The sequence below is a fragment of the Salvelinus fontinalis genome, chromosome 21 (assembly GCF_029448725.1).
Source record: "Salvelinus fontinalis isolate EN_2023a chromosome 21, ASM2944872v1, whole genome shotgun sequence".
Taxonomy (NCBI): Eukaryota; Metazoa; Chordata; class Actinopteri; order Salmoniformes; family Salmonidae; genus Salvelinus; species Salvelinus fontinalis.
This window is the reverse complement of record NC_074685.1, coordinates 28923997-28937961: the sequence shown is the minus strand read 5'-3', so window position 1 is coordinate 28937961 and position 13965 is coordinate 28923997. Positions and strand designations below refer to the sequence as shown.

The following is a 13965-nucleotide window of genomic DNA, read 5'->3' as shown; positions in this document are numbered from 1 at the left end:
CCCTGGCACGGCACGCAAAGTAGGCACTGTATCAGTTTGATTATGTCGCTGGTTTGTCTTTCAGAATTTCATTTATATCATACACGCACTCAGGTTAGAAAATCAGATCTACAAAAACACAAAACACGACCCCGCCCTGTGCAACTGGGTCCTGGACTTTCTGATGGGTCGCCCCAGGTGGTGAGGGTAGGAAACAACATCTCCACCCCACTGATCCTCAACACTGGGGCCCCATGAGGTGCGTTCTCAGCCCTCTTTTGTACTCCCTGTTCACCCATGACTGTGTGTACATGCACGCCTCCAACTCAATCATCAAGTTTGCAGATGACACTACAGTGGTAGGCTTGATTACCAACAATGACGTGACGGCCTACAGAGAGGAGATGAGGGCCCTCGGAGTGTGGTGTCTGGAAAATAACCTCTCACTCAACGTCAACAAAACAAAGGAGATGATCGTCTGACATTTACTCCTGAGGTGCTGACTTGCTACACCCTCGATAACTTCTGTGATTATTATTATTTGACCATGCTGGTCATTTATGATCATTTGAACATCTTGGCCATGTTCTGTTATAATCTCCACCCGGCACAGCCAGAAGAGGACTGGCCACCCCTCATAGCCTGGTTCCTCTCTAGGTTTCTTCCTAGGTTTTGGCCTTTCTAGGGAGTTTTTACATTTACATTACATTTAAGTCATTTAGCAGACGCTCTTATCCAGAGCGACTTACAAATTGGTGCATTCACCTTATGATATCCAGTGGAACAACCACTTTACAATAGTGCATCTAACTCTTTTAAGGGGGGGGGGGGGTTAGAAGGATTACTTTATCCTATCCTAGGTATTCCTTAAAGAGGTGGGGTTTCAGGTGTCTCCGGAAGGTGGTGATTGACTCCGCTGTCCTGGCGTCGTGAGGGAGTTTGTTCCACCATTGGGGTGCCAGAGCAGCGAACAGTTTTGACTGGGTTGAGCGGGAACTGTACTTCCTCAGAGGTAGGGAGGCGAGCAGGCCAGAGGTGGATGAACGCAGTGCCCTTGTTTGGGTGTAGGGCCTGATCAGAGCCTGAAGGTACGGAGGTGCCGTTCCCCTCACAGCTCCGTAGGCAAGCACCATGGTCTTGTAGCGGATGCGAGCTTCAACTGGAAGCCAGTGGAGAGAGCGAAGGAGCGGGGTGACGTGAGAGAACTTGGGAAAGTTGAACACCAGACGGGCTGCGGCGTTCTGGATGAGTTGTAGGGGTTTAATGGCACAGGCAGGGAGCCCAGCCAACAGCGAGTTGCAGTAATCCAGACGGGAGATGACAAGTGCCTGGATTAGGACCTGCGCCGCTTCCTGCGTGAGGCAGGGTCGTACTCTGCGAATGTTGTAGAGCATGAACCTACAGGAACGGGTCACCGCCTTGATGTTAGTTGAGAACGACAGGGTGTTGTCCAGGATCACGCCAAGGTTCTTAGCACTCTGGGAGGAGGACACAATGGAGTAGTCAACCGTGATGGCGAGATCATGGAACGGGCAGTCCTTCCCCGGGAGGAAGAGCAGCTCCGTCTTGCCGAGGTTCAGCTTGAAGTGGTGATCCGTCATCCACACTGATATGTCTGCCAGACATGCAGAGATGCGATTCACCACCTGGTTATCGGAGGGGGGAAAGGAGAAGATTAATTGTGTGTCGTCTGCATAGCAATGATAGGAGAGACCATGTGAGGATATGACAGAGCCAAGTGACTTGGTGTATAGCGAGAATAGGAGAGGGCCTAGAACAGAGCCCTGGGGGACACCAGTGGTGAGAGCACGTGGTGCGGAGACAGATTCTCGCCACGCCACCTGGTAGGAGCGACCTGTCAGGTAGGACGCAATCCAAGCGTGGGCCGCGCCGGAGATGCCCAGCTCGGAGAGGGTGGAGAGGAGGATCTGATGGTTCACAGTATCAAAGGCAGCCGATATGTCTAGAAGGATGAGAGCAGAGGAGAGAGAGTTAGCTTTAGCAGTGCGGAGCGCCTCCGTGACACAGAGAAGAGCAGTCTCAGTTGAATGACTAGTCTTGAAACCTGACTGATTTGGATCAAGAAGGTCATTCTGAGAGAGATAGCAGGAGAGCTGGCCAAGGACGGCACGTTCAAGAGTTTTGGAGAGAAAAGAAAGAAGGGATACTGGTCTGTAGTTGTTGACATCGGAGGGATCGAGTGTAGGTTTTTTCAGAAGGGGTGCAACTCTCGCTCTCTTGAAGACGGAAGGGACGTAGCCAGCGGTCAAGGATGAGTTGATGAGCGAGGTGAGGTAAGGGAGAAGGTCTCCGGAAATGGTCTGGAGAAGAGAGGAGGGAATAGGGTCAAGCGGGCAGGTTGTTGGGCGGCCGGCCGTCACAAGACGCGAGATTTCATCTGGAGAGAGAGGGGAGAAAGAGGTCAAAGCACAGGGTAGGGCAGTGTGAGCAGAACCAGCGGTGTCGTTTGACTTAGCAAACGAGGATCGGATGTCGTCGACCTTCTTTTCAAAATGGTTGACGAAGTCATCAGCAGAGAGGGAGGAGGGGGGAGGAGGGGGAGGAGGATTCAGGAGGGAGGAGAAGGTGGCAAAGAGCTTCCTAGGGTTAGAGGCAGATGCTTGGAATTTAGAGTACTATTTTTCCTTGCCACCGTGCTTCTACACCTGCATTGCTTGCTGTTTGGGGTTTTAGGCTGGGTTTCTGTACAGCACTTCGAGATATTAGCTGATGTACGAAGGGCTATATAAAATACATTTGATTTGATTTGATCGTGGACTTCAGGAAACAGCAGAGGGAGCATCCCCCCATCCACATCGACGGGACAGTTGTGGAGAAAGTGGAAAGTTTTAAGTTCCTCGGCGTACACATCACGGACAAACTGAAATGGTCCACCCACACGCTGTCTGTGTGAGCAAGGAGGTCTACAAACCTGAATCAGTTACACCAGCTCTGTCAAGAGGAATGGACCAAAATTCACCCAACTTATTTTGGGAAGCTTGTGGAAGGCTACACGAAACGTTTGACCCAAGTTAAACAATTTAAAGGCAATGCTACCAAATACTAATTAAGTGTATGTAAACTTATGACCCACTGGGAATGTGATGAAATAAATAAAAGCTGAAATAAATTATTATCTCTATTATTATTCTGACATTTCACATTCTTAAAATAAAGTGGTGATCCTAACTGACCTAAAACAGGGAATGTTTACTGAGATTAAATGTCAGGAATTGTGAAAACTGAGTTTAAATGTATTTGGCTGAAGTGTATGTAAAGTTCTGACTTCAACTGTATGTGACCAATACAATTTGATTTGATTTGAATGATCTTGTGTCCCTGGCAGACGGAGGTGAGAGGAGGCGGGAGGGGGATGCCAGTGATGAGAATGAGGACACAGAATTTTTTGATGCTATGGAGGACTCCCCTGCTTTCATCACAGTGACTGCCACTGACCACACCCAGCACAGGTCAGTCAGGGTCGCTGGGATGAAACCCTGATGAAGGAAGCTTTGCTGTTGAAACATTAGTTTCATGTATTTTGCATCGGAACTGTGAGAGTATATGGCTTTTCTTTTCTCAGTCAGGGTCGCTGACCTAATTTCTACTGATCATGGGGCCAAGTAGAGTTCATTCATATAGCTATGTAATATGACGACGCTAGTGTAATTCATTACACTTCTTTATGTCTAATGAATTCATTATACTGTGTTTTGTGTATACAGTAGTCCTAGTGCGTTTGTGTTTCAGACGCTCAGCCAGTAACCAGAGTATCATGAGCGGACGATTACCCAATAATGAATGGAGCCACGACGAGAAGGTGAGTCTGCAGGCTTCTGCTCTTTACCACACCTTTACATACCCAGCCGTAGTAAACCATGGACAACTGTATTTTACCTTAGGGCCTAAGGGATTGTATGATACAATATTTAATGGTGAGATCTATCCAATAATACCTCAGCTTACCTGACTGTTTGACATGTATTTGTTCTCAGGACGCTGGCTCTGACAACATGCAGCTGCGCAGAGTTAGACGCAGCCGCATCCCAGACAAACCCAACTACTCCCTCAACTTGTGGAGCATCATGAAGAACTGCATCGGCAAGGAGCTGTCCAAGATTCCCATGCCTGTAAGAGAAACGACAAGTGGTTCTGCGGTCTGTACTAGTATTTGCACTATGTAGTGTGTGCGTATTAAATGCAAGCTCTAGCAATCAATCACATTTATTTTATAAAGCCTTTTTTACATCAGAAGTTGTCACTAAGTGCTTTACAGATACCCAGCCTAAAACCCTAAAGAGCAAGTAATGCAGATGCAGAAGCACAGTGGTTAGGAATAACTGTAGAAGGCAGGAACCAGGCTCCATGGGGTGGCTAGTCCTCTTCTGGCTGTACCGGTTGGAGATTTAAAGACTGGTTCGTAGATGACCAGCAGGGTAAAATAATAACCATGGTGGCTATAGAGCACAGGTATTCAAATCTGCTGGTTTTCTTTTCTACCTGATAATTAATTGCAGCCACCTGGTGTCCCAGGTCTAAATCAGACCCTGATTAGAGGAGAAGAATGAAATAAAGCAGTAGAACTGGCTTCCAAGTCCAGATTTGAGTTTGAGGCCTATAGATGGTGCAACAGTTCAGCAACTCAGTTGGGTCTAACTCCAATGCGTGTGTCTGTGTGTGTGCGTTCCTGTGTGTGTAACCTCAGGTGAACTTCAACGAGCCCCTGTCGATGCTGCAGCGTCTGACTGAGGATCTGGAGTACAGTGACCTGCTGGACCGGGCGTCTCGCTGTGAATCGTCCCTGGAGCAGATGTGCCTGGTGGCAGCCTTCTCTGTGTCCTCCTACTCCACCACCATCCACCGCACTGCCAAGCCCTTCAACCCCCTGCTGGGGGAGACCTACGAGCTGGACCGCCTGGACGACTTGGGCTACCGCTCCATCTGCGAGCAGGTCAGACACAATGCAACGCACGCAAACACACAGACTCTCTCTCTCTCTGAAACATATGTCTGAGATGCACAGAGGGATCTTTCTATAAACAATGGGGCCAATGGGTGACATTTCTAAATGGTTTGAAATGAAAATAAAAAGGATTTTCATGCAGTTCCACATGTACTAAAAGTGAAAATATATCCAAATTGGCCCATAGCTCCACCTATACAACAAGGACTATACATCCTTTAAGCAGGGTTCATACAGACAATGGTAAGTCAAATTCAAGGACTTCATGGAACTTTTTCAAGCACTTAATATGAGGACGACAATATTGAAGTTGCGGGAAACAAACGAAAGTGGCCACATCTCTCACAAAAACAGATAAAAAAATGAAATCATGAATAATTATAAAGGAGCAGGAGAACGTATAAATTGGCAACAATAATTACAAGAACTTTAAGCACCAAATTGAGGAAATGTCTGTTTCAGTACTAGGCCTATTCCAGTACTTGAATTTTGTTATTACAATACCAGATCATATTGTGAATAAGCCCACTAGGATATTTATTTTGTTGTCAAATTATCCAGAATAATTCATAGGAATAGAGTCTATCCTAACAATTGCGCACAGTAGACAAAAACATATGAAAACACGAACTCATTACCTTGATGCTTTCCCTGATAAATCTAACGAGACCCTGCTGTAAATCAAGCAGAAAATAACAGATGATCAACATCAATTCGCTAGGGGTATTCGATCCAACGTGGATCCAGCCACAACTGTCTTCACCGGCGTAAGGAATGAGACACCAGAATATTCTGGACATTCTTCGCCACCACCTTTTTTCCAGCACTTGTGCCATCACAACAGCTTTTCGTGTATCATGAAGGAATCTTCCCGCTGTCACTAATCAGCTGGACACCAAATGCGCATCCAACAAGTACTATGCATAATTATTGAAGAACCACGTTAATGACAGTATCGATTTAGGTTTTTAAGTATCAAGGAAACGTGACTTAGATTTTGCAATCGCATACATTATTTCGGATTTGTGTGCCCAAGAAAACTGTTTTCACTGTTTTCAAAACTGTCCGAAAGCTAGATCCAGGATTCTTACAGGGTTCAAGTTCAATGTCTAATTTAACTGATTAATGATTAATGTATGATATTTCGACAACTTACATTGCCATAAATGCAAGGACAGAAAAGTAATGTTTTATGTCACCCAATTTTGTTTAAATCCATCAAGACACCCACTGTGATAAAGGGTTAAACATAGGTTTTAAATCAACTCGTGACTTTTATTGAATATAGCTGTGATCCCCCTTTATCTTAATGTAATGACATGACATTTTTTATCAATAACTTATCATTACATTACATTTAAGTCATTTAGCAGACGCTCTTATCCAGAGCGACTTACAAATTGGAAAGTTCATACATATTCATCCTGGTCCTCCCGTGGGAATAGAACCCACAACCCTGGCGTTGCAAGCGTCATGCTCTACCAACTGAGCCACACGGGACCACGATTACTTATTAAATGCTGTAACAAGTTGCTGTAACACCTGTACTAACACCTGTACTACCATTACTGTATGTCAATTCCACCTCGCAAAGTTTTCATTTTCATCTCATTTAACTTCTCGAAGTATTGCCATACAGGACTTCGCTGCTGTCGCTTACCTTTCTCTATCATTTTTCCAACTCTTAACGACGATGACGTATTGGTGGAGAGTCGACGCCAAAATAATTGATTCCTCGACTCCTTGCACATCGACTCTCATTTCTGAGTGTCAAGATTCGATTGCACTAGGAATCGACTGCTAAGATTCAGTATTTTTGGAACGGAGAAGACTGATTATTTGCCATACTTTCGAGAACACAAACCCTCGCATCTTTCATAAAGAGAAGGGAGTCGCTCAGTATAGGCAGGTCAGCCACCAGGCAGACAGAGGCAGAACCATTCACTAGGCATATCTTTCGGCAATCAAAACCAGTATCTCGTAATGGATTGCTGTAACTCGCAATTTCTTGGCTCGCAGCTTCAGTAAAGCATGGCCTATCATCAATGAATAGGATATTCTACACGCAAGACCGAAGACTGAACACACACTCGCATCATTAGTGAAGAGAAAGAGCAGGTGAGCCAGAGCGAGGGAGAGAGAAGAAGGGGCATATGTCTTGAAAGCCTCGCAAATTCACCAAAGTAGCCTAAAATTCACCTCTTCCTCTCTGGTTTTATTTAAATTACACAACTTTCCCCAGGCCTTTATAGCTTATCATCTAGCTGGAATATAACACGGAAAATAATGTTTTTTTGTGATAACTGCACTGATTTTAATTTTGTGGGAGGAAAAAAACAAAAAACATTGTTATTAAGAAAAATCTCTAACTGAAAGTTTAGGATCCCAATTTTATTTCAAGGTTCACACCCCTACGTACTGACGACATCCTCCTCCTGCTCTCTCAGGTCAGTCACCACCCCCCAGCCGCCGCCCACCATGTGACTTCACAGCGAGGCTGGACCCTGTGGCAGGAGATCACTATCGACAGCAAGTTCAGAGGGAAATACATTTCTGTCATGCCATTAGGTGAGCCATGCATACCCAGTACATGAATGTTCCTCCGATATGCAATAATTTTAAATGCACATTTTGCAAGTGGTGGTCAGTGCCGCTTAAGATTAGGGAGGACAAATGTTTTTTTAATGAGCATGGACTTATTTCTATTACAGCATATTGGATGACTGTCATTCATATTCCATTCACCCAGCTCAATGTAACATTGATAGGTTTAGGCTACTACTGTACATACTCAAATATTCCCTAGACCCATCATGAGGCTGTTACAACCTAGCCTACGAATGAAAGTTTACAATGTAGGTTCACAGGTCGAGAGAAAAATGTGAGTAATCAAGATGACAAACAGTGACACATTCAATACCGCCTCGCACATGCTTGCTTGCATCTAGTTGACCTAGGGTGTAATCATTAATCCAAACAGTTGCTAACGAGTGTTTCTATTGGACAAATTCATGTATGTTTATCCCCGTTCCGTTTGCTTCCATTTAAGGAATGTTTTTCAACAGAATCGAGGGAATGAATACACCCCTGATCACCCGCAAACACAGTTCACTTTCATAGCAGCTACATACAAACAGCATGATCACTTTGCTCATTGTATAATTCCTTACCGATTCTACGCGCTCTCCTCTCACCTTTTTCCTTCACTTCACTCATTGCACAACACAACAGCAGTCTGTGACCAGGCGAAAAAACCTCTCCAAGCCAAACCTATATATCATAACTGCTAACTGCTACACAGTCTACATCGCTGTGTCACCATATTAGCTAACGTCATAGTCAACATAGCTACTAGAACTAACGCTTTAGTAAACCCACTACAGTCATGCAGTACAGTGTAAAGCAAGCAGTTTAGCAGTTACATCGGTGGGCCCCATTGGCAATAAATTAATAAAACGAAAAGCTTACCTTGACTTGGAAGATTTTCAGTGTTGAATAGCCATAGCCATAGCCAGCTAGCTAACATAGCATCCTTCTCTCTTTGAGTTGGGTGTTTGCGTAGGCTAAACTAGCTAGCTGCATTCCCTAGCTAAGTAAGTGAAAGTGTAAAAAATTCAACAAAATATAGCTAGCTCTCTCTCTTGCTGCTTTATCATTTGTGAAGAAATTAATTTGTTCAAATATTGTATTTCTCTGTCTTTTAAGTCAACTACTCACCACATTTTACGCAGAGGAGTTTCCAGAGGAGTTTCCAGAGGAGGAGGGTACATTCCTTCCTCCTCTAAGGAGCCTCCACTGGCTGATTATTTTAATTATCTCTTTCTCTCTAGGCTGTATCCACCTGCAGTTCCACTCCAGTGGGAATCACTATGTGTGGGGCAAAGTTACCTCCACGGTGCACAACATCATAGTAGGAAAACTGTGGATTGACCAGGTGTGTGTTTCACATATTTAATGTGTGTTTGTATATTTGTGTTGATCTGTTTGTCCATACTGTTTGTAGATGTGTGCTGTGTTTTGCAGAATCTGCCCCGTGGTTTCTGCCTTCCTCTACTGTCTCTCATTATGTCTGCAATACTCATCATATCTGTTTTCTCCCATTTGTCTTCATCCCTTTATGCACTGCTCTGCTATTCTCACTCTAAACAATGTCCCGTACTATGATTATTGACATCCATAGTAAATTTTTACGATAGACTGCTAACATTGATAAACTAGAAATATTGCATGTTGTGGACATAAGGCATGTTGGCATGTTGTGGAAAGTATGTAAATATTGCTAAAGCTAGGAGAATCAACAGCCTGAGGCTTGGGATAAAATAGCCTGTGTTTTTCTCTCTGTAGTCTGGGGACATTGAAATAGTCAACCACAGGACCAAGGACACCTGCCACCTCAAGTTTGTCCCTTACAGTTACTTCTCCAGAGACCTCCCACGCAAGGTAAATCCACGGTTTGCCCTCTGCCCTTTGGGTCTCTGTGCTGCATGCGGAACAATTTGAAAAAGCTCATGTAGAAACAAACTGGCAGTGCTTACCATCTTCAATGTCTCCTCCCTCTTCTGGTGTTGTGACTCCAGGTGACAGGTGTGGTAGCAGACAGCGAGGGCACGGCCCACCATATCCTGTCTGGGACCTGGGACGAGAAGATGGAGAGTGCCAAGATAGTAGAAAGCAGCCGGGGATGTGGAGGGTCAGAGGGCAAACAAAAGACTGTCTACCAGACCCTACAGCCCAAACTGCTGTGGAAGAAATACCCACTTCCGTAAGATCAGCCTGCCTGCATATTATGAAGTCAGCCTTATAGCACATAATGCACGCTAACCTATTTATACAAGTTATTTGATTCCTCTTGCATCCTCGCACGTTATCTTACTTCCACCTCTCTACCCGTTGCTACTCGCCCTCTCCCTCTCTGTCCATCCTATCTGTCTCACCTCAGTGCCTTCTCCACCCACCAGGGAGAATGCTGAGAACATGCACTTCTTTTCCTCCCTGGCCTTGACCCTGAACGAGCCTGAGGAGGGCGTGGCCCCCACTGACAGCCGCCTGAGGCCCGACCAACGACTGATGGAGGCGGGGCTGTGGGACGAGGCCAACGCCCACAAACAGCGTCTGGAGGAACGACAGAGGCTGGAGAGAAGGAAGAGGGAGGCACAGGCCACACAGGCCCTGGAAGAAGGTGAGGAGGGGAGTGAAAGGACTAGATAAGATATCTCGAGAGAGATTACAGTATAGAAACTAGGAAGAGAAAGTTTGACAATTGTGATACAGTGTATGTCAGCAAAATGTTACCCATATTGAGAAACATCTGTGTACGTTTGTGTCTCTGACTCCTTAGGGCAAGACTTTGAGGGCTTCCAGCCGCTGTGGTTCGAGAGGAGGACAGATGATTCAACGGGGGAGAGCACTTACGTGTACAGGGGTGGATACTGGGAGTCCAAAGACAGACAGGACTGGAGCCAATGCCCTGATATCTTCTAAGACTCTGCCCCTGGGGCTGTGACATCATCACTGGAGGGCCGAGCTGAGGGACTGATCGACAAGCAAAGGGAGGATCCACACGCTGAAGACACATGGAGATGTGGACAGCTCTTTGTCTGTGTATGTGTATTTGTGTGTGTTCCAGAAAGACAGAGCCCTCCATTGAGAATAATGTAAACTTCCCATACTTCAAGAACTGAGATATAAACATAATCTGTCCCCCTCCCCGATGTAGTTCTCTAATCAAACAGGCTCTGTATCATAACACCTGTGTGTTTCTCACTCACTGAGTGAGTGTGTGTGCAACAGCGTGAGTGAGTCAGACAAATAACTATTTATGAGAGAATATTTTGAGTGTGAGGGAAAGCGTTAGAAAATAGCTACTGCATGGAAAACCATATGTTTTTGAGCTGGTATGTATGGTGGTGCCTGGTGCCCCATTGATCTGGTAATAAGGTAATAACTACCGTAAGTATATAATATTATACAATAATAGGCAGAGGCCAGAAGGAAAGTGAAAGAGTTTTGGTTTTGGTGCTAGGATAGGATGTCCTGTTCCTCTGAGCTGGTTAGGAACAGAGTGTTCCTCCTGCTGGAGATATATAACATTAATGTTGCACTGGCCAATAGGAATGTCAGGAGATAAAGCTCCCCAGGTTTGTCAAACTGAAAGGTTATGAAACAAAAAGCTGCACATAGAAATAGAGTAACCAGAACAGACACGACTCTCTACTTCAAGTATCTCCAATATACTTTACATATCTATATGGAACATTATGTTTCCTTCCATGCAACAACTAGGCACTCCCCAGGTTTGTAAGAAACTGCTTTTCTGCAGTGCATGAAAACACAGGTGTAGAGGACGCTGGTATCACTATGGGCACTTTTGATTTAATATCTGTACAGACATCATCTCTGAGACCCAGAACTAAAATATATACCAGTTATGTTACGTGTGTCTGTCCACAAGAGATTAGTACAGACCTAAAATAATTAGGGGAATTTTGAGGATGTAACAAGCTACCCACGATTATATCAATTTTGTTCAAATGTCTTGATTTCTCAAATGTTGGTCATACAGTCGCTAGTGAAAGTCTACACCCCCCTTGCACAGTCTTCACATTTTGTGAATTAATTTTGCTGCCTTAAAATGTAATTTCAAAAGGGAATACATTTGATTTATTTCCTACCGATCTACACAATTTTAAGTTAAAGAGAATTCTAGAAAAATATCCAAATTAATACTATATAAAAAACAAAGATGTCTTGATTGCGTATGTCTTCACAGCCCAGAGTTAATGCTTGTTGGAAGCACCTTTGGGCAACATTTATCCATTGTTTTTATCAAAATTGCTCATGCTCAATAAATTTGGGTGGGAGTCATTGATGGACAGCAATATTCAAACCTCAAATTTAAGTCAGGAACACTCAACACCTCTTAGAAATCCATTCTGGTGTTTTTGACGTTTTAAATTGTGTGATCATCCCACAATAATAAAACTATCCCAGGGTTAGCTTTTCAGAAGACTGAGGTGGGTTTTCCTCTAAATTTCAACCTGGGCTTTGCTCCTTTCTATTTTATTTTATCCTGACAAACTCCCCAGTCCCTGCCGGTGACAAGCATACCCATAACATGTTGCTGCCACCACACTACTTGAAAAAACTGAGGGTTTCACTCAGTGTTGTGTTGTAATGGATTTGACCCAAGCCTGTAGTTTTTAATTTGGGCAAAAAAGTCCATGTCTGCCATGTTGTCTTGCAGTATTACTTAACAGCCTTGTTACAAACAGAATGGATGATATGGAGTGGATTTTTTAAAACAGGCTTTATTCTTTTCACTTTGTCATACAGGTCAGTAATGTGGGTGTGAATGCAATATTGTTGATCCTTTTCTATTTTCGAGTATTGTGGTGGCAGCATCATGTTATGGGTATGCTGGTAACTGGCAGGGACTGAGGAGTTGATGTTGATGGGAAAGACACACCAGATTGGCTTTTAGGTCTTGAGTGTTCCTGAATGATCCAGTCTCAGTCCTGACTTAAATATGCTTAACAATCTAAGACTAGGTTTGAATATTGCTGTCCATCCAACGACTCCCAACCAAATTTACTGGGCTTGAGCAATTTTGACAAAGTATGGATATATGTTGCCCTAATAGTTGTGCAAAATTGGTAGAATCTTATTCAAAATGTTTCACAGCTGTAATGGCAGCCAAAGGTGCTTCCACCAAGTATTAACTCTGGGGTCTAAAGACATACACAATCAGGACATCTTCGTTCTATTTTTTGTTTTGTAATTTGGAAAATTCTATCATTTTTCTTTCACTTTGGAAATGTGAAGTAGGCAGTAGGAACAAAAATCCAATTGAATCAATTTTTAGTTGTACTGTATTTTAAGGCAGCAAAATGTGAAGACTTTATAAGGGGTGTGTAGACTTTCACTAGGCACTCGTTTGAGTGCCTAATTGTGTACAGACAAAATCTTCAATTGTTTCATGATTTCTCCCTGTGCAATGAAATGTTTCAAAGTCTTATATTTTTTTAAATGTTAAGAAATCATATGAATTATACTATAACATGTGTAATGGCGAGTTTCACGGTGCAATTGAGGTGGGTAATTCAATTATTACACATCTTTGTGTTTGACTGCAGGCATTTAAACATGCACAATCAATGAACTCAAACGAGTGTTCTGGCACCACATGTAGCTCATGCATGGTTTAGTGTGCTCATACACTGTTATCTAGTATTAATTAGGCATTCATTAGTATCAGTTACTTGTTTCTAGACTTCATTCACAGAAGAACATGTGAATTCACCTCTTGTGCCCTAGGCCTTCGGAAATATTTTCTTTTTTTAGCTCAAACACAAAGTGTCTCAATGTAGTCTTTCAAACACTCGCAACGTCATTAGAGATGGTCTATCATGTTGTAATCGGCTTTGGTGTCAGTTTTCAACTCAAGACAAAGATGAGAAATAAATGAGACAAGCCTTCAGGAAGGATGATGTTCCCTGAAGACCCATAGCCAAGAGGAGATTTCCACTGGGACTATCTGTCTGATATGGGCTTGCTGGTTGGATGAAGGAGCAGCAGAAGCCCTGGGGTCTCATGATGGGGTAGTGAAAGGACACTGAGGGCTGCACACTCCACTTTAGGCTACTCGTTTGATGTCACCTTGTCTCTAGCACACACATGTATTCAAGGTGTAACACTCAATAAACACAAATAAATCTACCTATGTGCACTTTATTGGCTTATCTTGATCAATGTTTCACCCTAAACTGACCTCTCTGAAGGTTAGAGCGTTGGGCCAGTAACCGAAAGGTCACTAGTTCTATTCCCCGAGACGACAAGGTGAAAAATCTGTCAAAGGTGCCCATGAGCAACGCACTTAAAGGACATTTCACAATTTTTAAATGTTATATTCATCATCTCCAGCACCACTCCAACATCTACATATGTGAAAATGGTGCGTTTCTATGTTTTGTAGTAAATAAAAAATATATAGGAAGACAAGTTTTTCCAATGACATGTTGGGGTGT

The 13965-nt window shown here is 43.7% G+C and overlaps 1 protein-coding gene across 1 annotated transcript in view; it reads left to right on the top strand.

Moving 5' to 3' along the window:
* The window catches only part of LOC129818571 (oxysterol-binding protein 2-like), a 33065-nt gene extending 19408 nt beyond the window's left edge, over positions 1 to 13657 (top strand). The window contains exons 5-14 of the mRNA XM_055874609.1: positions 3326 to 3449; positions 3730 to 3799; positions 3975 to 4109; positions 4685 to 4930; positions 7390 to 7510; positions 8773 to 8876; positions 9287 to 9382; positions 9520 to 9704; positions 9901 to 10121; positions 10281 to 13657. Of these exons, the coding sequence (XP_055730584.1) occupies positions 3326 to 3449; positions 3730 to 3799; positions 3975 to 4109; positions 4685 to 4930; positions 7390 to 7510; positions 8773 to 8876; positions 9287 to 9382; positions 9520 to 9704; positions 9901 to 10121; positions 10281 to 10423 (1445 nt within the window). The 3' untranslated portion in view covers positions 10424 to 13657. The remainder of the gene's footprint in view (positions 1 to 3325; positions 3450 to 3729; positions 3800 to 3974; positions 4110 to 4684; positions 4931 to 7389; positions 7511 to 8772; positions 8877 to 9286; positions 9383 to 9519; positions 9705 to 9900; positions 10122 to 10280) is intronic.
* The last annotated feature ends 308 nt before the right edge of the window (positions 13658 to 13965 follow it).